The following is a 27,618-nucleotide window of genomic DNA, read 5'->3' as shown; positions in this document are numbered from 1 at the left end:
TCTTTAACCAGATGTTAATGCTTACAAAATTTTACTCTAAAGTGTGTGAAGAAGATGAACTGTGTCTCCTCTCTAAATAGAGAACAGATGATGTATTTCTCTCTTTAATGCAGGTACTTTTCAGGCAACATAAGATAGTACCAATGTAAACAACTGGCAGTAGAATACTGCTTTAATAATAATAATTTGGACAATGTACAAGTTGTGGACCTCAACTGCAAACACCCTCATGGCATCATGCTCCAAGGCCCATGAATTAAAGTACAGAAATGGAATCTGGGCACAATAAAAAGGAAGCCAAACCAGATATGTTCCCTTGCTAGGAGGGCAGTTCAGATTTGACTTCTTACATACAATTGCAATTTATTATCTGCTCACTAGGCGGCAAAGCAAGGCTTTTGCCCAACAGAGGTATAGCACATCTTAACTCAAGAGTTACAAACCAGCCCATCTAACCCAGTTACAACTACAGATGTCCCCAGGAGTTCTTGCAATCACCTTGTAATGAACCCAGTCAACAGCATCTCTGACATCCTGGAACATGCTCCTGAAGGACATGAAGAGATCTCCATCTTTAAACCCCGTTTCACAGCTGTGAGGAGACAGAAGAAAGATTTTAGCAGCCAATTGCAACAGGTAAGAAACACATCAAGGAGAGAGCCAGTTCAAAATGCTGTTGGGAGCTTGTCTTTTCATTCTACCATAACAGCTTCTTATCTACGACTTTATCACAGCGCAGACTTGAAAGAAGGCTACAACCAGAGTTTGGCAGGATCTGTGTGTTACCCAAGAATGTCTGTGCCTCCACAGCAGTACTACAGCTTTCTGTGACTGCAACTCTTATTTCTCATCCACAGTATTACAAGGAAAAAAGACTGGGACTGTGCAGCTTGCAGCATTTTACTAAAGATGAATGGTAATGAGGGAGCAATCAGAGTGCTGCTCTTTCTCCCTCTTTCCAACACTAAAGGGGTTGCCATGGAAATCAACTAAATGTAATGCTGCTGAGAGGAGGAACTACTTCTGTGTTTAGAACGGTTAGAGTTAACATGAGACATTATGTGGAGGTATCTTTAAGACACCCATGAGAGCTTGCATCAGAAGAACTCAAGGATGATTACACAGACTGTATTTATTCTGACAGCAATCATCATGCCTGTCCTGAGAAAGGATACTTCACCTGATGGATTGTCAGCATAAACAGTTCCTCTGCTCCCAGGTGAAGTCCCTCTAAACCTTTGCCTTCCGCTCACATAACATGGAAAGATGACCCATCACATGAGTCATCAGCACAGCAGCATTCACATGTGCCAGTTCAAACTGCAGCTTGTTTTTATGTTTACACCTTTTCTACAGCTAGGTAAATGCTCACGCTGCACAAACAGCCTTTCACACCAGACTGTGCCTGAGCGTTTTACCTCTAAGTGTGCAACATCCTCTATTACGACATGAGGGACTTCCAGTAACTGCCTGAGGAAATTCAGCCTTTCGGTTACCAGTTCAAACATGGCTCCAAGGGGTTCCAAATGAACTGAATGGTGCCTGTAATCACCCTGTAAGGAGTGTGCTGTCTTAGACGCTGCCCCAACTACCAGTGTCAGTCACTATGGTGACACTGATATACCCTGTGAAAGAAATCCTCTTAACCAGCCTCTGCTGTATACGCAGATCAACTCAACACCATTAAATTATGAGGGCTGAACTTTTCCCCACCAAAATCTCTTGAGGGGCCTTCACTGACTTTAGGAACAGCTGCATCTGTGCTGTATTGCTCTTTATACAATATAGTAACAATCTTACTGTTCCACCAGCACCTCAAAGCGGAGGGAACACATACCTCGTGTACCGGTCACAGTTAGTAAAGAAATCCACTAGGCAAGCCAACAGGTAGGTCTCTGCAAAGAAACACAGCAAGATTTTAACACTAGGAGAACACAGAGCCCAGATAGCTTTAGGCCCTGTGCACAAAGGAAGAAAGTTCATGCAAAAAACCCCAAACAGATAAGTAGAGTATGACATTAGCAAAGCTTTATTGGCTTAAAACACACAGAAAAAGGCCTGTGTTGGCTCATATTAGACTCACCTGGTAGATTGAATAATGTGTTCAGAATGTAAAACCTATCTGTGTCATCCCTCTGGATAAATTTATTTGGATATTGTTCCCGTGTTTCAGGCCTGAGAACAGATAAGGTGGAGAGGAATGAAACCGCAAAACATAACGAGGATAAAATGTGCTGACCTGCAAAACACAGTTGCAGCAGGACCCACTAACTGGAGTCTGTTGTGCTTTAATCAACACCCAGATTTCCCACATGCACTGTTGGCACAAGAGCAAAAGTGCATCCACTGGTGCTCCCTTGGCTGCTCCAGAGCCAGGACAAAGCCCTCACTGCTGAGTCAGCAAACTGAGCAGAGCCCACACAGGGACACAGAGTGGTCAAGAGTCCACAGCTAGACCTTAAACCCCGTGCTGCTGCTATGAGGATGCTTTAAATCATCTGTACTGTCACTGTTTGCTTATCTTAAGCTCTCCCCCACCTTCCATGTGTTGCTTTCCACTCCCCCAGCAGCTTTCAGCAGGGGTGTACAGGGCTCTCTGCTGCAGGAGGTTTGCTTGGGGCCCTCTGAATTAATCAGCAGAGTGGTGATGACCAAAGGAATTTCATTATTCTCGCTTCCTTAATTTCTGGAGCTTCTGAAGATCACTTCAGTCTCAAAGAAGAAGCTGAGTGCATATATAAGGGTTTTTTCTAACTGTTGGACTCCTGATGCAAGGACTTACATGTCTGCAATGACAAGGTTTGTCACCTTGGGGGCCCTGAGCTTGCCTTGCCTTCATCCATACACCCTTGCAGCAGGGATGTGGGAGGGGGGATTTGCTGGGACACATCAGGCACGTGGCTCTGCAGTCCTCTCTGCTTCCTAAAGCACCTTCTCTGGGACAAGAGAAACACAAGTATCCAGGGAAGGCTGCAGGAAATGGCTTGCAATGCTCACTTCTGACACCCTCACAGGTCAGAAGCACAAAGGTATAGTGCAAGCTTGTTCCTTCCCCGAGTCAGCTCAGGCTTCCACACAGCACACGTTCTGTGCCAGCACAGATCTCTCCACTGTTCTGTGGCTGTGCCTGAGACCCTCAATGCATCCCCAGTTGATCCTGGAGCTGCAGGAACACCAACACAGCATCTGCTGTTAGTGGAGTCCCTGCCACTCCTTATACAATGGGTGCCCTAAGGATCAGTGACACAAAAGAGTGTATTTAGTCAAATAAAACAGCCAAGAGTTGGCACTCACCCTCTGAGGAAATTAAAGCCATGTGCACACACCAGGAGGTTCCCATAGGCATCAACTTTCAGCAGGTTTCCATAGTGGGTATCAAACACCAGGCCTCTGTTAAGAAAGCAATTTTAGATATGAAGAAGTGAGTGTATTAAGCAGTGACCACTTTATTAGCAGCTAGAACAGCTCTAGAACACCTTCCTTACTTGGCGTGGGGCATCAGAACAGAGTTGCTCTTATTCTGCAGATGGGGTCCCTACTGTCCCTTTTACCTGGTGGCAGGTGAGCAACCAGAGGATGGCACCTCCAGGTGAAAGGGATACCTGATCTGCTCCCCACACACCTGAAAGCAGAACCGTTTAACCCAGTAGAAGTTTAGGTGTGCGCGTACCAGGGAGGCTGTGGGGCCTCTTCCACAGGGTCACAAATCTGACACCTGTGTTTGTGGTTCCCTGACACCCCTGCTGGGCTGCAGGGAAGAGTGAGGTGTGATAAAGGAATTTCTCTCCTCTTTTTCATCACTCTGTCACAGAGAGAGCCAGATGGGGCATGTAACTATGGTACAAAATACTTTGGACATTCCTGGCTCTGACTCCAGCAAAACTCTGTCTCACTTATCTAGCAGCCTGTATCTGGAGAAGGCAGTCTTCCCACAGGGATATCCCTTCTGTCCCCTGCCTGGGATGAAGGCAGTAGATTTAATGGAGTCTTCATCACAGGTTTGTGAAGGGCTACTGCCTTGTTATGGGCAAGGGCACAACCAGCATCAGTCTCAGTGTAAAACATGCTGAGAAGAGGGAAGGAAAAAGGCTGCCAGACTGAAACTGGAACAAGCCAACAGACCCTCTGGTCCAGCCTTTTGTAAAGAAGCTCCAAAGGAGTTAAAAAAAGCAAAATCCAGCAAAGGCACAAGTGGAAAGAACTTAAAGGTGCAGAGTTGGATCCAAAGCTTTGCTTAAAACAAGCAATGTCCTTCTCACCTCTGCCACCAAAAGACAAAATGTAGGAATTCAGTAACTTTGCACCATTAACTTGGTGCAAAGTTACGAAATCAAAAAGTTACTAAATCAAATCCTTTTGATGTTTGATTCATCTAGACAGATGAACTGGATTGGTCCCACTTTTATTGTTTACTGTCAGTTTAATTTTCTGGATGTCTTATGCACCAGGACACTACTAATTAAAATCATTAAAGGAAAATGTTCTGAGACATCCCAGCAGCCTCTTGGACAGTGACAGCTCCTTCTTCCCCTCGTTTTGATTTCACTCCCAAACCAATTGTGTCTCTGCTGTCTTTGCTCTGAAAGGCTATTTTTGGACCATGTTTTCAGTAGGGTTCTTTTCTTGCACGCTCCCTCTTTGCTGGCGTGGATTCATGTGTGCAAAGGCCCTCCACACACTGGATCAGTCTGCTTCTTTCCCCATGATCTGTGGTCAGCCACAGGCTTCACAGCCACAACTCTGAAAACCTGGCCTCACATGTCACCTATGAACTTTACAGAACAAGTATTCAAGGCCTCGAGCAGGCTGGGTTGGTATCTGTTAGTCATTTACCTGGTAGGGAATGCAGGATCATACACAAAATTGAGCAGCTCATGAGGGTATCCAATGGAAACTAATCTTTCTACGGTCAGGTCAAATCCAAGAGATTCGTATTCAGGGGATTTATACACTGTACCAAGATGAGATTTCAGTTAGAAAATTTGAAAACAGCTAGGGGGTTAAACAAGAAGGCAATTAAAAGTAATGTACCCATTCGCCCTCCTCCCTCCTCCACATACCACATTCCCTCCTTTGCTCCTGCCCTTCCCTGCCTTGGGTCTCCCAGCCCGGAATTAGCTCATGCCCCAGGGCTGCAGCAAAGCAAAGCTGCAGCTCGAATTTCAGCAGCAGAGTGCACCAGATGAAATATCCATCAGTTTATCACAGCTCTCTGCATCAGAAAAAATGTGTTTCAAACGGCAGCTCCTCTCCCTGCAGTGCTGTTAGGCAGATGCACGAACGCTCCCTGTCCCACCTGCTCCAATCGGGTTTTGGTTTGCTGTGTTTTCACAAAGCTGATAAAGAAACCAATAAATTGTGGGAACACATATATTGGAGGTTAGAAAGCCTGACATTCATCACTGCTGTGCTACTGTTACTGCTCTGGATACGATCCCAAAGCTTAGTATTGCTCCAGATTTCATCTCGGGGGAATTAATGTTTGCTGCAGACTAAGTTAGCTTGAAGGTAGAGCTGTCAAGTTAACATACGATTTGTTTGTTAATAACACCATATGGTACTGCAAAAATCTGTTAGCTATTACCCTTGTGCATCAAAATGCTACTCTCTTAAGCAAGCTCACTGCTCTCGCATGTCACAGGAGCTGCTCATCTGTGTCACACACCTTCACTCAGTGCAAAGGAAGTGGACTTGCTCAACCAAGTCATCCCTACCATCCGGCCCGTCTTCTTCCTGCAAATGACCTTCCCATGTACTGCAAATGTGTACTGTTTAATCAGATCGTTAATTTAACATCTAAAATGCAATCACGACAGATGGAAATCACTGTGTTCCTCTGGTGGCGTGTTTACACTGGCTGCATGTCTGTAGAAACCCAGGAGATAAGAGGCTAATGTGCATGTCTCAAACACCAATAGCTGGATATTCATGGAGCCAAACAAGGACTGTTGGTAATAACAACCAAGGATTGTTGGTAATAACATGCTGTGAGAAAGAACAGGATGTGGCTGGAGAAGGGGCCATACAGAGGTAGGGCAGCACTTTCCTGGGACAAATACCCTTGTTCTGGCTCCTGGAGACAAGCAGAGCACAGCTCAAGTGCAAGAATGAGGTCAAGCAATGGGCATGGACTGTACAGGGGAGATCAAGACCACCCAAGACTTTTAATGACTTCCAACCCATTTCCAGAAAGGTCTAGAAGAATGGACTGCACGTGATAACTACTTTGCATGGAAAGCATGAAACTTATCTCCCAGGTGGAGAAATCTTATCTATAAAAAGGTAACCCCAGAAAGCCCAGGTGTGTGTGCACAGGGACCCTGGACACCCCATCAGCTGGATCAATGCTGGAGCTGGGACTTGTGATCTTTTCTTCTCTTTCTTTTTTTCTCTCTATCCCTCTCTTCAGTTCATCTCTACATCTCCATATCTTCATCTCCCCCTTCCCCTCCCCTTCTCTCGACCCCCTTCCCCCCATCCTTTCACCCTGTCCCTTTATCCAAAACCCACTGTGATGTGCTTATACTAAGAGGTCAGGGACTAATATAACAATTTCCATGCCAACTGTGCAATTCACTAATAAAACTTCTGTAAACCTTTGCAGACCCTCTGACTTCCGTAATTCCTTTCGACTGTAAGCATCTAAATAACTTGGGTGCTCCCATCCCCTTAAGGGTGGGACACCACAATGTCACCACCTTAAACTGGTCCTAAGAGAAATACAACCCTTTACTGCAACTGGAACTACCATGAGTTCAGTGGGCCCAACTGTCTCAAACACTTGAATATTTCAAATTCAGCTGAGTAAAAATACAAACGTGTACAAGTTACACAGTAAACTCGTTAGAAGACTGATTGCTTTTCCTGACAGAAATCTAGCACATCTGTGGGCCTCACAATATGCATTAATACAATCATCCATACTGCCCAGCTAATCACCAGCATGTATATACACTGTGGGATACAGAAGTTCAATCTGAGAGGAGAAAACAAATACATAAAATATTAAAAAAAAATATTAAGAAGGCAAGAACTACAGACAAAGCAAGACTGTCAAAAGACTCATAGTAACTGTGACAGAGGGCTCCCATATCTCTTAAGAATCCGAAAAGCACCAGAGTCCTAATAGCTAATTTTCTCCATTAAACTAACAGTATTAAAAATGTAACAAGCAAACCTGTAATGGTCTTAAACAGATAACTAAAAGCAATAAAGCAGTTACCAAAATCTTCAAGCAAGATTGTACCAATGGCAAACATCACCAACATGATACAACATTCAATGCACGTAGTCTTTTCTGTCCTTTAGGAAAGGAAGGGTTGATTGAGCTATAGATAGGAATAAGCAGTAACAAATACAGCTAATGAAGAAAGCAGTGACTGAGAAGGCAATTCTGGGAAGTGAGCTAGAGCTGGAGGGAGCAATAGCCAGTTAGGTGATGAACAAAATTGTGAGACTGACACCAGAGCATCATCTGGAAAAAGGAATTCCTCTGATGCAAGACAGTAAAGGCATTTCCCAGGGAAAATGATTACAAATACACCTGCATGTGTTCTTAGAAGGTGAAGGCACTGCAAAGCTCCCTTTTATGTGAAGCAGACTCCAGTCCCCTGCTCTGTCCATGAAGCTGCTGCACTCCTCCTCATTAGCTTCCTGGGAATTTGACCCTATTATCAACTTAATCCATAAAACATTGTTCCCAAAAAACCATTTCTCCATGGAAACCCTGCTCTTTCTGAACTAACCATCATGATGCTGCCCAGACACAAGGAACCTCAAGGAGCATGTTGGCATCTCCTCTGGACAACCAGCAGTGGTTCATCAACAGCTCCAGCAGAACCTTTCCAGGAGAACTGGAGGGCTTTCTGTGTATCTTGTTAACTAACACTCCACCAGAGCACACCTGTGGTGGGACATGAGGTCAGCTGCTCACAAAATGCCCTCACTCCATTTCTTCCTTTCTGTATTTGCCTCTCTGTCTTACATAAATCACTACAGACCTCCATTTAACTCTCCAAGGAAACAAGCTGAAGCACCATTAGGAAAAATGCTGAAGAACAAGTATCAACCTCAGCCTTCATCATTCCAAGTCTCTGATGAGGCAGTACTACAACCAGATAAATTTGAATGTTTCTTTTTGGGGGACAGTCATTCCCCTTACCTCTCAAGCTCGAGATTTTGCTTCCTTAACATCTCTTTGAATAAAACAAAACTATTAGCTCATTCATGCCTCAGATCCCTTCTCTATTTTTCCACTGCTCCACAATATCTGGAAAACAAGAGCCTTCTCCTAGACACATGAACTAGATAGAGACATAGGAAACTGGACTCCTGCAAGGGATATAAATGTTCTCCAGTCACCAGCATACTTACTGCTCAAGACAAATTTTCCTTTAATTGGACACACAGATGGGAAGAGAAAAAGAGCTCACTGAGCCCACCTTGACAGCACCCTACACCACAGCACTTGCTGCATCAATTGGAACAAGCCAAAACCCTCTGACATTTCTGGTGAGCCTGTGTCAGTAACATGAGCCTCCTCCAGGCAAACAAACAATCCATCTCCTTCAGATCAAGAATGAGCAGGATAACACTGATGTAACTGCAACATCACCTTCAGGGAAGATGCCCCAGTTATAGCCATTATTACTAGATGAAAAAATGCATTTCATTATTGTGCTCCACGCTGGTCATTCTGCCTCATGTTTGGTTTACTTCAGGCAGCCGTGAGGAAACAGAGGAAAGACGAAAGATCAGTAATTTTTTTCTGCAGCTGCATGATGAAAAAATAGTTTTAAACTTTGCTGGAATATCCCCTCCCTCAGACCTGGTTGTTGATTCCACAACTGGAGACAATTTGTGTGCTATGGCAATGCCACGAATTCAGCTATTTGCCATACAGTGTCTCCCGTGCTCAGCTCTTTCACCCAGCTGAGAAGGGTCCAATCTACAATCATCCCCAACTCTGTGACAGGGGAAGAGGCAGAGCCACAGACCAATTTTCAGACTGTCCTTGCCCAACACACATGGGATGACAGTAAAAACCAAAGCACATGCTACAACTTATTCTGATTTCTTTTTCTCTTTCTTACTGCTTGATGGCCATGTCTCTGCCACCATGCCAAGTCCCCAGCCCCAGAGGAAATGTTATTTTAATGGTCTGTGTTCCAACACAGGCAAATGCTTCAGCAGCACAGGGCAATCAGCGCCCAGTGCTCATGGATTATGCAACCAGGGTGGAAAGAAAACAACCAAAGGTTTTAAAAAAACAGAAGCCAGTAGACAGCATTTCAGCTTCCCCTTCATACCATCACTTGGCTTAACATTACACCATCAAAAGGTAAAAAGCAGTACCCCGGGAGTGAACACTGCAAGCCTTCAGGTCTGTGATGAGTGCAGGCATCCCTTCCACAGTACGTGCTAGGAGGGAAGCTGATCTGCAATGAGCAGGGGTTGTGCAGTAAGGTATGCAATTCTCATGCATTTGTGTGGTTGTGTTTACCTTTGCTGCCAAGACACATACAGTAACAATTTTAGAGCCTTCCTGAAAAGGAAAAAAAAAAAAAAAAAAAAGGAAAAAAAAAAAGCTCTCTACAGAGGCTCCAGCTTATGCAAAATGCTGCTGCCAGGATTTTAACTCACATGAGGCAGATGCAGATTCAGAGTGTCACTCCAGGCTTGACGGAGTTACACTGGGCTCCCCTGTTAAAGAAAAAAATCAGACTGATTTTAAAACTGCAACAGCTCTGTGCCATGTGGGACTGTGTCTGCTGGAGCTCTGTCCTCTGGTACGCTCAGAAGCCGGCCTGGCACTTATTCCAAATACACTTATAACTGATTTATAGAAGAGGCACCGTTGGAAATCGTGCATTCTGCAGGCAAAATTCTGTCCTCATATCCACAAAGCAGTCTCAGATCACCAGCTCAGGGATAATTAGGAGGAAGAGGCTACAAGCACATTGCCCAAGTGACACAAACCCTTCATGTTTCTCTCAGACGCAGAGCAACTGGTTCAAGAAAAGGTCTCATGCTCTTTTTGGGGATTTGCCATTACTGTTCATTCCTCAGTCGGTGGCAGATTACTCCTTTCAGGGTGCTCACTTTCTTTTGCACCACAAAATGCCTGCATGTGTCCGCACTGGAGACTTGGAAGATGGAGTCAGGAGCTACTCCAGGAACCTGAGAAGAGAATTTTGCCCTACATCTTGAAGGTGCTCCCAGCGAGAGCCTCGCACACCAGGTCAGTCTGACGTAGCAGGTCTACAATCAACTGTACACTTTAACACTCTTATGCCTGGGCTTTTATGGGCAAAGCATTGCAGGATAAACCAGCACCAAACCTGCACATTGTGCTGCACTGTACTGCAGTGCACTGGTTTGCAAGCACACACAGTAAGAAGACCAGATCTGTTTTGTTACTTCCAGGTATGCACAGAGTAATCAAGAATTATCTTTGAGATCCAATTTGTACTAAATAAAAAGCTGAGTTGGAATGTTGTTGCAAAAAGGACCCACAGAAGTATGCAGATCTCCTAGGAGGCTTCTCTGAAAATAAATGTTTAAAGCCTGGGTTTTTTTTCAAAATAAATGGCAGGGGAAGGCTGTAGTGCATGGGATGCCTCCGTCTAAGCTGGAGGGAGGAGAAAGCTCTTCAAGTGCTGCCCATATCTTCCCTTGTTTCTCCTCCACACACACAGATATTTCAAAGTCAGGCAGGGCAGCTTCTCATTTGTTCCAGGGCTTGCTGAGACATCTTAAAAGGTAGTCATGGATCTTAGGAGAGAAGCAGGAGCTAAAGCTGCAATAACCACGCTTTTTGTACTGCTTCAGTTGTCTCCCCTTTGTCAGATGTATTTGCACACCTGCAAGCCATTCCAGTCAAGCCATTTCTGACCACTATGGATTTGGTGCTGGTAAAAGCCCTGAATTGAGAACAGTGACAACATGCTGATTTCCCACACCACCAAGGCAGCTTTGAGGAAGCAGTTCCCCTTTGCCAGCATCCTGATTTAGGAAGGGGAAAACGAGCTCAGGAGGTCGCTGCAACAACAGAAGCCGCAGAGTGAGCAGCTCCTCTGGGCAGAGAAGCAGGGCAAGGACCACTAAATGATGACCTGAAGTATCATTCATCCCTGCCCCCAGTTTTTGCCCATCTGTCACTCTCTTTTGCCCGAGTGCTCTCTTAGGATGCCCTAGCACCTCCTGAAGAAGTTTCATCCCTTCCATCAACCAAATAAATCCTCACCTTCCTTTCCTCCCAGCTGGAAGGCAAGAGCAGCCCAGAGAAGGCTGCTTGCAATGTCCCCAGAAACAAACCCACACTGGCAGGGGACTTCATGGGGGCAGCTGGTTTTGCCTGCTCTGACCCCTTGGGCACAGATTGTCTCAGCTCCTTCCCCTCACAGGTGCTGGGAGCACTGTCCTCAGTCCTAGCCCCTGAAAGTCTCTTGAGAATTGAAACACCTCAGTCTGCCCCCACTGTTTTGGTTGGCAGATGAAAATAACTGGCTTTTGACTTTCAGGTATCCAGAAAAGATCAGTATTTCTCAAACTAAAGGTGATGACCTCCTCCAGAGGGTTGCAAAAAGCTTCAACAAACACTCAGTCTTCAGAAATGTTACCCACTGTCTGGGTTCTCCAGAGGCCACACAAAGACAGATAAGCCAAAACAGGTAATGCACGGGTTTTTGCCTTGTCTGTGAAGCACAGGAAATGCAGCCCAACTACTTTGTGTTAAGTCTTGAAGAAATGAAAGTAAAATAACTAAAACCAGGTTATTTCAGTTGCTGCTTATTCTCCAGTGAGTAAGGCATGCAAATCAGGCAGTTAAGGACATACATGGGCAGGAGGAGAGCTAATATCCAGATTTATAAGTCTCAGGCACAACATGCATAATTAAGCTTGTGCAAATACATTTCTGAAATTACACAAACCTGACTTAAAGAGCAGGATCAAACTGCTGCTCTGAATTACCACATAAATAATAATGCAAGTATGTATTAGAAGCACATTTACATCAATGTTGTGCTGACAAAAAGGGTTTAGTTAAAGCCTTGAGGACCAAGATCCCCTTTTACAACCCCATCCCCTGTAACAGTGAAAGTATCTATGTATCCTGCCTAAACAATGTCTGTCAAATGAGATCCTAGATTGGTGTCCCAAAACAGGATAGATCTATCCCAGAGCTCTCCATTCTGTCAGTATGGACACAGTCCCTGCACACAGCTGAGCATTTAGTGCCCACTACACTGTGTCTGTGACAGTCACCCCTCCATGATCAACCACACTGCTGGTTATTTCACATAAGCACCAAATACTCATTGCCTGCCACTTCTGATCACCTGACCTGCAACTCCAGCTGAGAATCCAGAGGAAAACAGCAAGTGACCAGTCCTGGAGGTGTTGGGGACACTGGACTTAATTAAAAAACAAAACAAAACAAAACACTGAAGCAACAATACCAATTAAATGTACTAGGAAGTGTTGGGCAGGCATTTCACACACTGCCATAGTTTGAGGAAAGTCTATTTCAGCTGTAGGGCCAAAGGTCTGAAGATCCTCAGAAATAACCAGACAGTGAGGAATGCTATCTGACCTCTATATAGTGAGCCTCCTTTCAGGGGATCTATCTGCATAACTTGTTACAGAGCAATGCCAGTTTTCATATATAGTTAGAAAAGAGGAGGATTTCTGCTCTAGAATACTGATGACTTCAGCTTCTGTGATACAGGGCCTTTTCTAACCAGGGCCATATCGTCAGGCGCTGCCACTGAAACACAACAAAAGGGAGATGGTAACATTTCAAGCTATGCTGCTCTCTATGTTAAAATAATTCCTTACTTACACAGGAAGGAATCTGAAATGTCATGTTTCACACCTGGGTGTTAACCACCATCAGTTCTGACAGTGGAGTCAGACTGCTCAGCTCTGGCGGGAGCCCAGACTCACGCCTGGCTTGCACAGCCTGGCAAGGTGCTGCCGTTTAGCACTGGAAATCAAGCAGAGCAGTTTCTTTTCCATGAGAACTGTAAACCTTGCAGAGTTACCTGTACTGCAGGACCCTCCATAAAATGCTCAGCCGGCTTGGCAGTCCCAGGAGTAGGGATAAGCACAAACCTCCAGTTCCCTTTGCCTTGCATTTCTCTTTCCAAATACCCATCAAGTGTTACCTCAACTTCTGCCACGGCCACTGCAGGCCTTTCACTTCACAGGACACGAAGGGAAAAACATACACTCGTGTTTAAAGCCCTGGGGTGTACAGTACTAGTTTAGGTTCATCTCTGCCCACACAAACACGTGCCCTGTGTGCAGGGCAATGCAGTCAAACACCTTTGTGTTGTGCTGACCTACGAGCTCAGTGCCTGTAAACAAACTGACAAAGTAGTAAACGTGCCTAATTGTAACCACAAGAAACCCCAAATGAAACCCATGGGACAACTCATATGTTTTCAATTAGGAACGTGGTGAATCGCTGACTTGCCATTTGTTTACGAACTCAGCTGAACTGTGACCATAAAGGATTTGTCAAAATGAGTAGAAAAACAGGCAGCAACAGACCCCAGTCCTCCTGACTCTTGGGGTTTGATTTTAAGCACTAAACCATAAACAAAAATGCACTGTATTATCCAAAGCAAAATTGTAGCATTTCAGCCTATAATTAAATTTTCATAGTACCAAACAAACAAAATGGCTAGCAACATTATGCCTTCTTTCTTTGAATTTTCAATTTTTCAATCTAAATGAGAAGAAACTGCTGCCATAATAACTCTCAATTACCCAAAGAAGTCTTTTCAAACACAGAAGTGATCTGTGTATTAAGACAAAGCTGAGCTTTAAGCAGACTTATTTATGTGCCTCCTATATTTCATTAAAAATTATGTACTTGTAGTGATCAGCAACCAATATGTTGACAAAACCTCCAGGTGCATCCCAGGATACTTCTGTATGCTCTACACACAAGCTGCTCTGCTGAGCTAGATCTTGCACTTACGTCTTTGTGGCCACAGGTGTTTTTGACAGTAATCTGATAATAGGAACTAAGGCAAGGGTCACTAATCATCAGAGGGTTGAATCTTTTGCATCTGAGCTCCAGTGGGTGCCCAGCCCCCTTCTGTGACGATGCCAAACACAGGTTGTGGGTGGAAACCAGCACTCACCTGCAGAGCAGCACCAAGGCTCTGCAGTCCCCAGCTGCAGCAGAGCCCATGAAGCAGCTACGCACACACTGCAGCCAAAGAGCAGTGGAAAATTCCTTACCTCTAATGCTCCTGCAAACATCCCCAAGTGCACAGCACAGCTTTCAGCTCTAAAACCTCTAACCTGGAACTCTATCAGCTCCTGTTCTCCTGCTCTGCATGCTAAAAGGATATGTAAAGACAGGATTTGTTTTGCTTCAAGGACTGACACGGCACTGTATGTTCAGCTTTGCTGTGAATTGCTGGGTCTACACTTCAGGTTGTTTTCAGTGCTGCATTTCTACTTGTTTCAAAAACAAGTGTTGTCAAGTATCATCAGCTTTAACTCTTCCCAAAGCAGGCTTATTGGTGCTCTCATTGGTAAATTTCAGATATTTTTAGCTTTCTGCTGCTGCACTTTGCCTTCGATGTAACAAAGATTTGTGCTGTTTGGATATGCCTCAGAGGCTGGCAAAACAGAGCTTAGTGTTGGAAAGATTTCTTCTGCTGAATCAAAATGTGTGCCTTGAGGTTAACAACGGCAGCACTGAGGTCACATTTTGCATGTTGAGAGAAGCAATTCAGAAAGATTCTGCATTTTAAGGAAACTTCATTTTGTTTATTTCAGTAGTTGGTATAACTTTCCTTTGAACTGGAGTAATATTTTAAAGATGAATACCTGGGTTTTTTACGAGATTTTTTTATAGTTTCCCTGACACAAGAGAATCTTTTTTTTGTACTTTTGTACAAGTGGCCTTCACAATTTACCTCTCTCAGAGCCCACTGGGAGCTATAATCCCATACTGGAAATATCCCTGCATTTCCATGGAAACAAACTCTTGTGCCAAAATATGGGCTTAGTTCTTCAGTGAAGACTTATAAACAGGGAAGAAATAGGTATATGGTCTTCAAGTTTAAATATAATTTGCTAGCATCTAAAAATAAGAAAGAAATTACTTAAAAGTATAGTAGCCATTAATACACTATATTTAAGACATTACTCAGGTGTATCAGTGTCCAAACAGATCCACCTTCTTATTCTTCTCACTTAAGAGAGTGAGCCTCCAAAGCTGCTTTACATTTACTTTGTTTAACACTGTGCACCTGAGCTCAGATGCAGCACAAGTGCCCATGCTGGCAAGAAGCCACATACATCAGTTTTTCTGTTGTGTGCTAAAATAAGGCATTCACAAAGCAATAGCACACATGTGATCTCAGAGCTAAAGCCTTCTGTGCTCTCAGCTTTGGTTCCTCCAACAGAGTAAGCTGTTTGAGTCATCACAAGGGTATTTGCAACTTAATAGTACTTCTGTATTAAGATTACTAGATAAGGGGGTCTATTAGACTGAAAAAAACCTCCCTATTTACAGCCATCTGGCAAAGACAAGAGATGGCTGTTGGTATACTAACAGCCTGCTGACCCAGCTTGATGTTATTATCATGTTTTTAAGAGCAAGAAAACAGAATATAGCAGCTTTTGAAACTTTCCTTGCACTGTGAAGACTCGTTCTTTCAGCAGCTTCTGTTTATCACTCTGATTCTTCCAGAATCCACAGACAGCAGATTAGCAGTTTGTCAGTCGATGATTTACTGGGGCAGAGCAAGCAACACGTGCTTTCTCCACTCCCCATTCCCAACGCCAGCACGTGAGATCCCACAGCTCCAGACCTCGGTTTGCTCATTACACAGCTTTAAATGGTCAACTCCAAGAGCAGCAGCACAAAGAGAGTGGGGACAACAGCCACTGCACTGGTATTTGAAAAGACATCCAGCTCAAAGCATACTCGGAACGATTTAGCTTCTCCATCTGCCTTTAGTTTTAAAACACTAATGGCTAAACCAGACTCTGAAATCTGCAAAATCTGCACCTGTCAAACTGGCAACGCGCAAATATGAAAACGCAGACAGCAGATGTGAAATAGTCAGGGCATCTCTCGGTTTTGGCTAGGACAGTTGGAAGGCTACTGTTGCACATCTACTGATTCCCTTCTCTAGCCACCACACTATTTCTGAATAACATAGAGAACTTCATTATCCAGTGAACTGGGAAAGAAGCAAAACTGCTCAGGATCTCCCCAAAATAGCCTCAAGGCCTGCAGTCTTTACATAATGATAAAACAAAAGGCAAACCTATAACCTAAGCAGGGAGTCCAGTACCAATAAACAGATAGTAACAGCACCTAAACTGGCATTCAGACGTGTTGCACTTGTTTACATTACAAGCTCAGCAGTATTTTAAGTATTCAGTTCAAACTTTCATGTGTAAAACTCCCACGTTTCTAGTTGGGTTTTTCATTTGTGCAATCCAGAAATTTTTTATACAAGGTACAAATTCATTAGTTCCATTTCTCCATTGTGGAAACTGAAACACAAGAAACTGATACAACCCAGCTACAGTAAAAATACCAAATGGATTGAAGAACTAGTTCTCGATTCAGCTGTCACCTTTTCTCCCAGATCACATGCAGCAGCAAGCCAATCCTACTGCCTGGCTGAGTGGATCTTTTCCAGCACCAACAAGTAAAGAAAAGCATTTCAAAAATAAGGTGAGGGTGTGAAAAGTTTTCCTCTCTCCCAAATTGCAAGGATGGCTTAGACACAAACACCTACTTGAGGAAGCAAAACCTGTTTATGCATGTTGCACTTTGGAGTCAGTTGGGAAAGACTAAAGCTGTCTTTCCCATGTCTTTTCCCTTGTGATGAGAAGGGAAATGCTACAGTTGAAAGCATAAGCAATTTTGCAATAAAATTTTTGCAGTGCACCGAATCTTGGCATTAAGTTGGCAACGTTTCCAGGACACAAGCTATATTCCAATCTGATTATGTTGCATTAATCACGTTTGCACACAATAAAACCAATATTTTTCAAGCCTCATTTCCCCTTCTTTTTATTGAGACAGTTTTCAGCAGCCAATGATACTTTTATTATCAATTTCTGGAGAACATGGAAGCAGCAATGAATTGAGCACACAAAAAGCATTCCAAATGAAAGCATCCTGTCTACTGATATTACCTCTTATCTACTTCAGAGACAAAAGATAAAACTTTCAACAAGGCTGTAACTTTTGGAGAAGGAGAACAGTCACAGAAGAATCTTTTCAAGTACAATTAAGTTTGTAATTCTTACTAATTCCCTCTCCATCTGCCAATGACCTGGTGTGAAATTACAGCCAGTTTGGGAACCCCACTGCTTTAGCTCTGCTCCTGTCAAAGGACATCTATCCATCACCTCATTGTGCAACCTGTCCCATTTAAGAGCTAGTAATGCCAAGGCCTCCTGCATTACTTGGATCCAGACCTACTAATTAAGTGCAGCTCACACTGAGTAGGAAGCAGCCAAATGAAATGCTGCGTGAAACCGATCTCTCTCTGCTGCATTTCCAAGGGGCACCACCAACTCTTAATCTCAGGTGAGTGTCGCAGTGGAGACTCCCTACTGATGTACCTTTTTTTTAGTTCCTGCACTTAGCAGTAAACACAAAACAGACAGGGCTGTGAATCTTGGACTGCATGCAACATTCTCCTTTACCAAAGCATGGGCAGTTTTGACAGGACTAGTAAAAAAGGAAGGCAGACCAGAACTGTTACTGACTGCTGGTCTTCTGGCTGGTCAGGATGAATAAGCAGGGATGAATCATTCAGATAATAAAAGAAACTGCTATTTAGCAAACAAAAATGAACTACAAAAGACCCTCAAATACTTCTAATTTAAGGATTTAAACTGGAATTGTTCCAAAACTCTTAGTTCTGCCCTGACAGCAAACACAGCCCTTCATGGATATCTGGAGCCCCAGGTGTAACACCATTACTTCACAAGGAGCAAAGGCACCCCAGGGAATGCCACAGCCTCACTCCCTGTCTGGTAGGCAGCAAAGTCAGAGGCAGAGAATGAAGGGCTGTGTAACATCACAGAAACTTGTCTTAACCTCTGCTAACAGCAAGGGCTGAAATAGCTGATGACTCTTGCTTGCGTCAAGCCCTCCAAAATTTTAAGCACAACTATTTAACTAAGCACAGAAACCACAGTCAAACCCTGCCGTTCTTCCTGCTCCTTCAGCTTGCCTCCCAGTAACACCTAGCTTAAAAGAAACACTCTTTCATGTACTAAATGTGATTCCCAAACACACTGAATAGGGGACAGCCAGCTTCATACGTAACACATATTTCTGAGCCTCTTGTATTAGTGTATCCAGCACATTAACCTTAGAGAGACTTGGGAATTTCCATACATGTAGCAGATCTTATTCACCCCATGAAGATACAACAGCAATCCTTTATGGGAAAACAAAAACCTCTGAGAGTTATTTCAATTTGTTTTCATTTTATTTTCCCAGCAGTGAAAATTAATTCTAGCTGTAATCACAGTGACTACAAATTCAGCAACTTAAGGTCCATCATTTCTCAGAAGAAAAGGCTAAAAACTACAGGTTCTTCAAGACAAAAAAGACTTAGTTTACCCAACCCAGTTATTAGCAGTATTTCTCAACCCTATGCAGGGAAAGAGACAAACACAGTTAGAGAACATAGGGGTTATTTACAAAAATTAGGTTTAACCTAGTTTTGAATTGAAAGCAAACAAAACCACTGTGGCAATGCTATATCAGACAGCCTTAAATTTTTTGTCTCAATTCTGAGTTAAGTAGTCCTTTAATGTAATAGGTCTAAGAAATACTACTATGTAATATATACTATATAATAATGCATGAAATTTTATGTGCAATGTAACATGATGATACTAAAACTGCTCTCAGCTGGCAAGCTGACATTCTCAGACATGCTAGTAGTAGGACACACAATCACAGCAGCATGTGCGTAGTAGCTGTTACAATATACTTCAAAATGGAAATGCCACGTCCCAACCAAAATTAGATTATCCTAGAGAGAAAACAGCATTATTGTAAGTAGGTTTGTGTCCTTAAGTTCATAAGGCACAAGAATAAAACTGTCTCAAGCTTCTAAAGTTCAAAAGACATCAAATGATTCTGAGTTCTCTGGTACTGAACCACCTCCTGAGGAAGACTTTTGGTGCTATCAGTGATCACTGACTGGGAAGAAAAAAGAGAGATGAGTGACAAGAGTACCTCTTTACGAGATAGGTAGTTCCAAAAAATCATTCTTCTGAGATGTCAAAGCGTATGACTGTCAGCTATGGGATGAATGTCATCAGTCTATATCTGATGTGAAAGCTCACAACAGAGAACTGGCAAAAAATGTGTCATATAGATTTTGGCAGGGTCAGTGACTCTGCCTGCCTTCAATCACTGAATAGGAAGACTGTGTTTGGGATATTTTTAAACAACTTTACAGAAAAGTGACTTAGCAATGTCTGAAAGTACAAATGCAGAAAACTAGACGAGGAGCTGATCACACTGGAGATGCTTCTGCTCTTTTCCTTGGCCTATTTACGTATTTTGAATGGTCTCCAAAAGGCTTCTGCTCAGCATGCACCATCTGGTATGTAGATACCATTTCCAGATGTTAAATTACAGATAAACTGGTTTTTTACATCGGTGGGGTTTTTTTCTTTTTTAAATCAAGGCAAGTAGCACGTCCAGATGACAGGGTGGGTAAAGGATAACGTGCTCAGACAGAAAACACAACAGGGTCTAATGAATGCACTACAACTTACTACTGTAACACTTCACTTGTCCTACTTCTTAATTTCATTTCCAATGAATCTGTTACAACTGTAATCATATTCCAACACTACACTCTTTAAAGCTCCTACACTGAAGAAGTATTTTTTCTTGTATGCAACAGTTATATAGAGAAAATAATGGTCAGATAATAAAAGCTCACATGGAGAAGAAATGGTGACTAAGATATAAGAAACTAAACAGATAATTTGGTATGTTAATTTCCCAGTTGAGTGAAAAAAAGGGAAATAGTACTTACCAGGTATAAAGCTTTTCATCTGCAAATGGCTTTCCAAACTAATTACATTCTCACAACTCCTTGTAAAATGACCTGCAACTATTACCTCTTATGTACTACAGAAGAAGTCACAGGTCAATAGTTTATCCCTGAGTGGTCCAGATTTCCAGTTTTCTGCTCAGATCACATCCCATTTCTTTTTCTGCATCATACCTTGTCACTGCATTCCCCTGAAAGCACTGACTTTGCCTGCTTAACTGCAGCACTGTGATCTTACAGCCTTGGAAGCCCCAGGTTTTCATGTCCCAGGTACTGTTTTAGGATGCTTGAAACAGTCACATTTTTACCTCTCACCAAACCAAGCATTGTTTTGCGAATAGCAACACATTGGCTCTGTGTTTACATGAACAAGCAACATTTGAGTAAAATGAACAGTTAGGTAAGTGAGGACAGTGCTGAAGCTCTCCTTCTGTCAGGATGGAAGTTAGCAACACACTTCATGCTCCACACCAGCCCCACTGAGACCACCTGAGTCCTTGGGAAGCGCTGCCAATTTGCAAAAGGCACAGAAGTTGTTTTTCTGTTACTGAAGTGAAACTCACAACCTTTTTCTTTTTTTTTTTTTTAAAGTATTTTTTCTTGAACAACTGTTTTTCATGCAGTCCTTAAAGGCACTGTTACAAGGCTGTCACAGCTGGGAAACACAAACCGAAAGCACGTGCCTGCAATCACATCCAGCACAGATTAATAACAACATACTTCATGACTTAAAATGTGGCAGGAGCTGTAAACAAATGTGTAAATAAGGCGTTGAGCAACCAAACCTTTTATATGTAACTACTTCCTCATGGATAGGTGCTTAAAAGAAGTGATCTAAATATAAACTGCAATTACCTGCCACAGTCTCCCAAACTGCTCCTTGCACCATTGTGTTGAACCAGGAACCTACAGAAACCTTCCTGCCCTTCACTTAGCCTCTGACCCTGGCTCCTGTGACCCTCACACTGTCCCCAGCCACATTACTCATCTCTCATTCCCTCTCAGTACACACAACCAGATGACCATAGCTGACATACTGCATTAACCTATTATTAGGTGACCCTGACACTCTACCTCGCATTTTCTCAGTTCATATACATAACAGTTCTAAATTGAAATATCAAGGGTAATAGGAACTTTTTGTCCACAACCCTGGAAATGGTAATCAGAAAGAAGGCAGGATTGTACAGGACATCCACAGTGACAGCCCGTGTGATATAACCTAGGAAAGTGGAAGCGAGCTGTTTATCTCTTCCTTCCTTAAAATACATGCAAGTCTGACTATGCAGAAAATGGTAGCTTTATCCCCTCTCATCAAAAGTCTCAGCAACTTGCCTGTTGAGTAACTGAAAGACGGAGAAGTCATGCAAACAATTTTATGAAACTAATTAATTACGCAATCTCCCAAAGCTTATCTGTCATAAAGAATGGGCAAAGCTTTCTAAATTAACTTGTTCAGCTGACACAAGGCACTACCCCTGCCATGCCTCTTCTGAAAACGAGTCACTGATGTGGCCAACTGAGAGAGGGAAGGAGAAAAACCTATTCAAAAATGACCTTCCCAGGGCACAGGAGAACGTGCTGGCTAAAGGTGTAGCTGCTGTATGCACAAAGAATAAAAGAAATCACCCTGTTATTCAAAGCCAAGCATGCACAAGGGGCATTATCAAAATATCGTGGAATCTAAGGAAGAAATCAGACTTATTAAGCTTTGGTTTCCTTAAGACACCCATAATCATTTGAAACTGTACAACAGTAACATGGCTTGTGAAAAAAATTTAAGGGAAACACCTAGAATGAAAGTGCAATGAATAGTGAAAGATATAACTGCTAATAGAAAAAGTACCTGCTAACTGGAGTAGCCCCTAATAGTAACTGTTTTTTGCTCAGCAAGAGGCAATATTCCAAACTAAGTCAGTGATCAAAGAAATTAAGAAGATACTCACCAGCAAGTGTATAATCCATATCAAAACCAAAGCACTTTATCTTTTCCATGGCTAAACTTCTGTTTACAAAGACCCTGAAAAGAGAGAAGAAATATCACCATAGGTATGAGTCTTTTCAAAATACTCATGTTTGAGAACAAATACATTTTGCCAGCTGTCAGGATGTCTGGCTCTCGTAGGTCAAAATCAGAAAATATACCTGAAAACAGAGGCAAGTCCCATTTTTTGCCATGAGTCCTCCTGAAGCAAAGCCATGACTTTGCAGAGTTATTCTAATTATTGGTGTGCTGTCCAAAGACATACACGCATGCATGCACACACACACACGGCTTTGCATGTGACCTGCAAAAATTCCTAAGAATAGAAGTGCAAAATCTCCTGAAGCAGAATTCAGACCTCAAAGGATACAAATCTGGAAGCAGTGGATGCACAGCAATGTAATTTGCTTGATTAAAACAATGAGGTAACAAGGAAAATAACATAAAATAATACTTCCGTGAATAAATTCACATTTGAGTCCTCTTTGGATCTATATCTGGAAATTCAAAGCAGATCTAAACATACCTGTTTCCACATTTACACTAACAGCATTAAAACCATAAATAAATAAATAAATAAACAATAAAAACCTTTAATAGAGTTTTGGAAAAGAGCAAATAAGAAAAATTTTCATACATAAGAATATGACATTTCTCTTGCAAAAATTTTTATTTTTATTTATAATTCCTCTGCAACTCATTTACAAAACTGATATTTTGTAAATTCTACTTTTACTATTAATGCTTATGGCAATGAGAATCTAAGCTGAATACTTCTAGGACCTTTTAGATAACAACATTTTAATACATCATACTCGATTTAGTTCAAGTAAATAACATGGTAAAGAAATAGGTCAGAGAACACAACAAAAGCTTCTCTTGATTCCTGTTCCAACTACGAGAGTAACTAAGCTGCTTATGTTTCCCTAGAACTTTAAACCATATAGCAGATCTGTAATTCAACAGGACTTCTTCCCGGTGTCTGTCTTATCTGAACTTTAAGAACGAGAGTCAGAACTCATCTGTGGGAGGGAAGCTGAGCTTTTCAACACCCATCTCAGACAGGAATCCCATGTACCGCTTGAGCTGTGATGCCAAGACAAAATTCCCCAGCATGAGAAAAGTCCCAGAGCCTTCACTTGTACTCTGATTTCAGTACGTGAAAATTCTCCAAATATTTAGTAAGTGCATTGCCCTCAGCGGAGTAATTATCCTCTTAAAATCCGCAATCGGCAGCCCTGCCGGGTAGGAGGAGTGGCGCGGGGACAGCGAGACAGCAATGGAGACGGCAAGTGCACAGCCAAGCACCCGTGCGTTTTGAAAGGCTGAAAAAAGGCAACAGGAGATTCTCCTCCACACACACGTCCTGGGCAGGTGGCCGGCATAACGTGCCCGTTTCACTGCCCCGTCAATCCACAGCTCGGATTTTAACAGCAAACCGCCAACATCAAACTATCGCACTTGTATGCGAGTCCTCTTACCTCATCTCTCACTGATGTGCTCCTTGCTTAGTTCGCAGCAGTCTGATTCATCTACTTGTCTGAATCATGTTACAGAATTCCTTTAAAGCTTCCCTGGTACCGATGCAATTTTGCTTGGATCTGATTTGACTTCAGAAGATCATTATGTCTGAACCAAGCCCTAAAGCACTGTATATCTTCTTGGACAGAGTTCTAGAAAGCACATCTGTGGCTAATTTAACCAGTCACTGGATATCGTTGTTGTTCCACACAAATCCACTTGGAATACAGTTTCTCTGGCAATAGTATACTTTCCCCCTAACCTTACACACTCTCTCTGGGAGTCACTGTTTCCTGGCAAAGTGCCTGCCTTTGACAATGGGGCTTGTCACTGAGGGGCCTCGGAGGTTATAGATGACGCTCTTTTCTGATAGATTTATATATTACCTAAACAAGACAAAGTGATGGGCTAAAACCTGGAAACTGGTAAAGAAATGACTTTTGGAAATATGAGATGGGCTTGTAATTCACTAAAATCCTCTCCTGAAACAGCTGGCTTTTGAGGAGGTGGAGCAAATTATCCGAATCTGCAGTTTGAATCCATGTTTATCTTTTAACATGGAGATAGCTCTGATTTACAAGAGGCCAATGTGAAACACTATTTATACTAAACACAGTCTCATACTTTGTATAATGAGTATGATTACGTGCTGCTGCTGATGCCAGGAGGCATTATTTATTAGCTAATTCAAGCACATAATTTGTGATCTCATGTTTGTGCAGCTTCTTTCTGACAGTGTAGAGCTTTAAGAAGGAATAACATTCCTCCGGGAGACATTAGCAACATTTTTTGCCTAACCTGCAGAGTCCAGTTCTGCTCTTGCCTTTAGGCTTAACCCCCGGAGCACAGTTTTCTGACTGTCTAATCAGGAGAGGAATAAGAAGGGAAATTTAAGGAAGTTCAGAAGAACATTCCAGAATTGCAACATTTAGGAAGTCACCCAAATGAGGACAAAACCCACAAGTACTAAGACAGAGCTGAATGCGCTTATAAAAACGTTAATATGGCAGTGCCTGTGAAAGGCAAAAACAAGGGAGCTGTGACCCAAGAGATCTCTTCCAGTCCAGCCTGTCTATGCTTAGATGATTACGACACCAAACTGACCAAAAACCGTGGAAAGATCTCTAAGCCTCTGACAGTTTTTCATTGCTTGTTTTTATAGTATTTACAAACTGAACCCTGGGACTAAAAAAAAAAACCAAACCAGTACACACTGATCCCAGCACAAGTTGATACTGGAGATCTGGAAGTGTTTACTGAACACATGAAACAAACAACATCTATTAGCATATTTGTGTTCCAAAATAAGTCTTACGACTGAAACATAAAAATTACTATACCAGCCCCCTCTTGGTAACAGCTGGCAAAGATCTCTCTTTCTCCATTAGTTTGTAAATATTGTCTATGACCTAGAATCTGCACATGGCAGGGTCTAATCATGTCCCAACAGTGCTCAGGACCTGGCAGATTTCAAGGCATCCTACAGACTGTTCTGACACAGTAATTACTTCACCCACCAGTGCTGGAATGAAACACAGCAAATATTTAAAAAAGCTAAAGAAGGCTATTACACAACACGTTCAGGATAGGAAATGTGAACACTTTAATCAATTTAAACTTGCATACGCTTTGGCAGATTAAATGGCAGACTACACAGTAGCAAAAAAAAAAAATTGAACAGATTTCAGTTCTCTTGTGAAGGCCCAGAAAAATACTGGGGTATTTTGTAGGTACTCAGGACCTCACCTTTAAATCCTGATAAAGACACCTCTCATGCATAGTGCTCCCCTAGACACAAGGGACCAAGCAGGTACTTAAAAATATTTACTCTCCGAAACTGACCAGCTTAATTCAGGAGCTTTACTCAAAGTAGTAAACATCTGCAGTATCCTAGAAACTGAAGATAAAAAGTTGAGATTAAATAACCAGGACAGTTTCTGGGAAGAGCCAGGTGCTTCTCAGAAGCTGCAGACTTAGCCCGTTCCAAAGCTGTTCCTGAATCCTAACTGAAGGTAAACTCACCCTGATAACAAGAATACTGGTCAAATCAGAATCACAGAGTGGTTTGGGTTGGAAGAGATCTTAAAGATCATCACATTCCAACCCCCTTGCCATGGGCAGGGACACTTTTCACAGAATCAGGTTAATCAAAACCCCATCCAACCTGACATTGTGTCTGTTGGCTACAAAAATGTAATGTCTCCTCAGAAGACATGGCATAGAGAAATGACAATACTAGCTTTTAGTGACTATAAAGCAAAAGCAACATGAGACCCTAAGAACCACCTGAGAGAAAAGATCCTCTGGTCTTGAAAGTAAAAGATGACATAAGTTTTTTACAGCTCATCTAGAAAAATAAAAATCGAAGAAGCTTCCAGATTACAAACAGTAGAGATGATGTCAGAATAAGAGGAAAACTAAAATGATCCAACATTTTTAGGCGAGGAAGTTTCAATCTAGAATAATTTTTCCACTTGCCAGAATCAGAAGAAGTCATACTTTCCCTTCCCCTGAGTTTGTTTTTTTCCATTCAGAAAATAGTCACTTTAACTAGGAGCACTGGAGTTAAAAATTAAGCTGGTCTAAAAATTTAACAGCCCTGGGCAGTAAGACAAAGCAAATTGCAGGCACAGCACGAGAACACTTTCTGGATTCCCTGTGCTGAGAGGCAGAGGTGGGTATTGCCTAAACCCAGCTCCACAAATGTCTGCACCCAGAGCACCTCCTAAACAGGACACTGCCTTTCTCTTGCCTTCATCCTTTCCTCCTAACGAAAACCCAAGCTTTACATTTCTGCTTTGAGCAATATCCCTGTGAGTTTCCTACATTTTGCACTCCATGTGTGGTGCGGCTGGAGCGACCCAAGGTGTGGAGTTTGGGGGAAGGCGATTGAGGGACAATATTCCAGTTCCATGGGCTCCCTGAGCCAGCACACAGCACAGCTGGGACTGGGGAGCAGTGCCTGGACTTGGGGTGGCTTAGCCTGGCACAGATCCACACCTTTAGAAAAACGGACTTGAGGAGCTGTTTTAGGGAAACCTTGAGGCATGTTTCCTCCCTCAAAGATTAAACCCTGCAGCTTGGCCACAGCAGAAGGCTCTCAATGATTACAGTATTTATTTTCTTTTTCAGCTCTATGGATTGTGCTGGGTAAGAGAAAAATATGTTATATTGCAAGGAAGAAGGAACTGCTGAGCATGCATTAGGGGAGTCACAGAGCCCTGATATCCTCAACACTGAAATTCACAATCCTTTATGTTTTTACTAGAGAACTGATCTTGGTTTTGTTACTGCTATTGCCAATCAATTCTGAAGCAAGAACCTAAATCCCGACTCTTCTCAAGTAACACTGGAGAGGAGCAAATACAGAGAGGGAGAAACGTTTTTATATTATTTGTGCAAAATCTCAAAAGAATTCCGTGCCCTGTATGAAATTTGCATGTATAATAGTCTTGTAGTTTGACCAACAAGATAAACAAAATGCACAGAACTTTACAATTAAGGAGAAACTTGGCACATGGCTCACAATTTCTCATTGCGAGAAAATGAAAATGAATGTGAGGCAACGTTTCTGGAACAGAGCACTTTATAATAATTTTCCAAATGTGCCTAGAAATACCTTGCAGCAATTAGTACTTTTTTGTCAGGGCAGTATGCTTCACTGGAAATCAAATAAATACAAAGAACCTTGCAACAGTGCTGCATGGAACAGCAAATACAGTGGAGCTGGCTAAGCATGACCTACATGTGCATTTTAAAAAGACTGTGGTGGACAGTTGGGCTTGAGCCAGCCACAAAACAGGGACTAACTAGCCAGAAGGCTCAGATTCCTGCTTACTCAGAGTTTAGGAACTTCGGTTAATCTTCACTTCATGGACAACTTCCATTCTTTAATAAGCTAGAAGAGTTAAAAAGAAACAAAAGGGAACTAAATGGATTAACTTTTAACAGTCTGCCACGCCCAAGTTCCCCATGGCCTCCTGAAGAAGGTGAATAATGAAATAAGCATCACACTACTCTTGATGT

At 42.5% G+C, this 27,618-nt stretch overlaps 1 protein-coding gene across 2 annotated transcripts in view; it reads right to left on the bottom strand.

Annotated features, from left to right (window-relative positions):
• The window catches only part of NT5C2 (5'-nucleotidase, cytosolic II), a 60,023-nt gene that overhangs the window by 8,343 nt on the left and 24,062 nt on the right, over positions 1-27,618 (bottom strand). The window contains exons 2-8 of one of the 2 annotated variants that reach the window (XM_050335205.1): positions 22,034-22,107; positions 9,643-9,702; positions 4,834-4,951; positions 3,295-3,390; positions 2,084-2,175; positions 1,838-1,895; positions 499-592 (exon numbers count right to left, since the gene is read on the bottom strand). In XM_050335205.1, coding sequence (XP_050191162.1) covers positions 499-558 — 60 coding nt within the window. In that variant the 5' untranslated portion in view covers positions 559-592; positions 1,838-1,895; positions 2,084-2,175; ... (2 more) ...; positions 9,643-9,702; positions 22,034-22,107. The remainder of the gene's footprint in view (positions 1-498; positions 593-1,837; positions 1,896-2,083; positions 2,176-3,294; positions 3,391-4,833; positions 4,952-9,642; positions 9,703-22,033; positions 22,108-27,618) is intronic. The other variant, XM_050335196.1, reaches the window with a different exon arrangement.

This window comes from Myiozetetes cayanensis, unplaced genomic scaffold (genome assembly GCF_022539395.1).
Source record: "Myiozetetes cayanensis isolate MyiCay16 unplaced genomic scaffold, myiCay2020 scf10, whole genome shotgun sequence".
Taxonomy (NCBI): Eukaryota; Metazoa; Chordata; class Aves; order Passeriformes; family Tyrannidae; genus Myiozetetes; species Myiozetetes cayanensis.
This window is presented reverse-complemented; position numbering and strand designations above follow the sequence as displayed.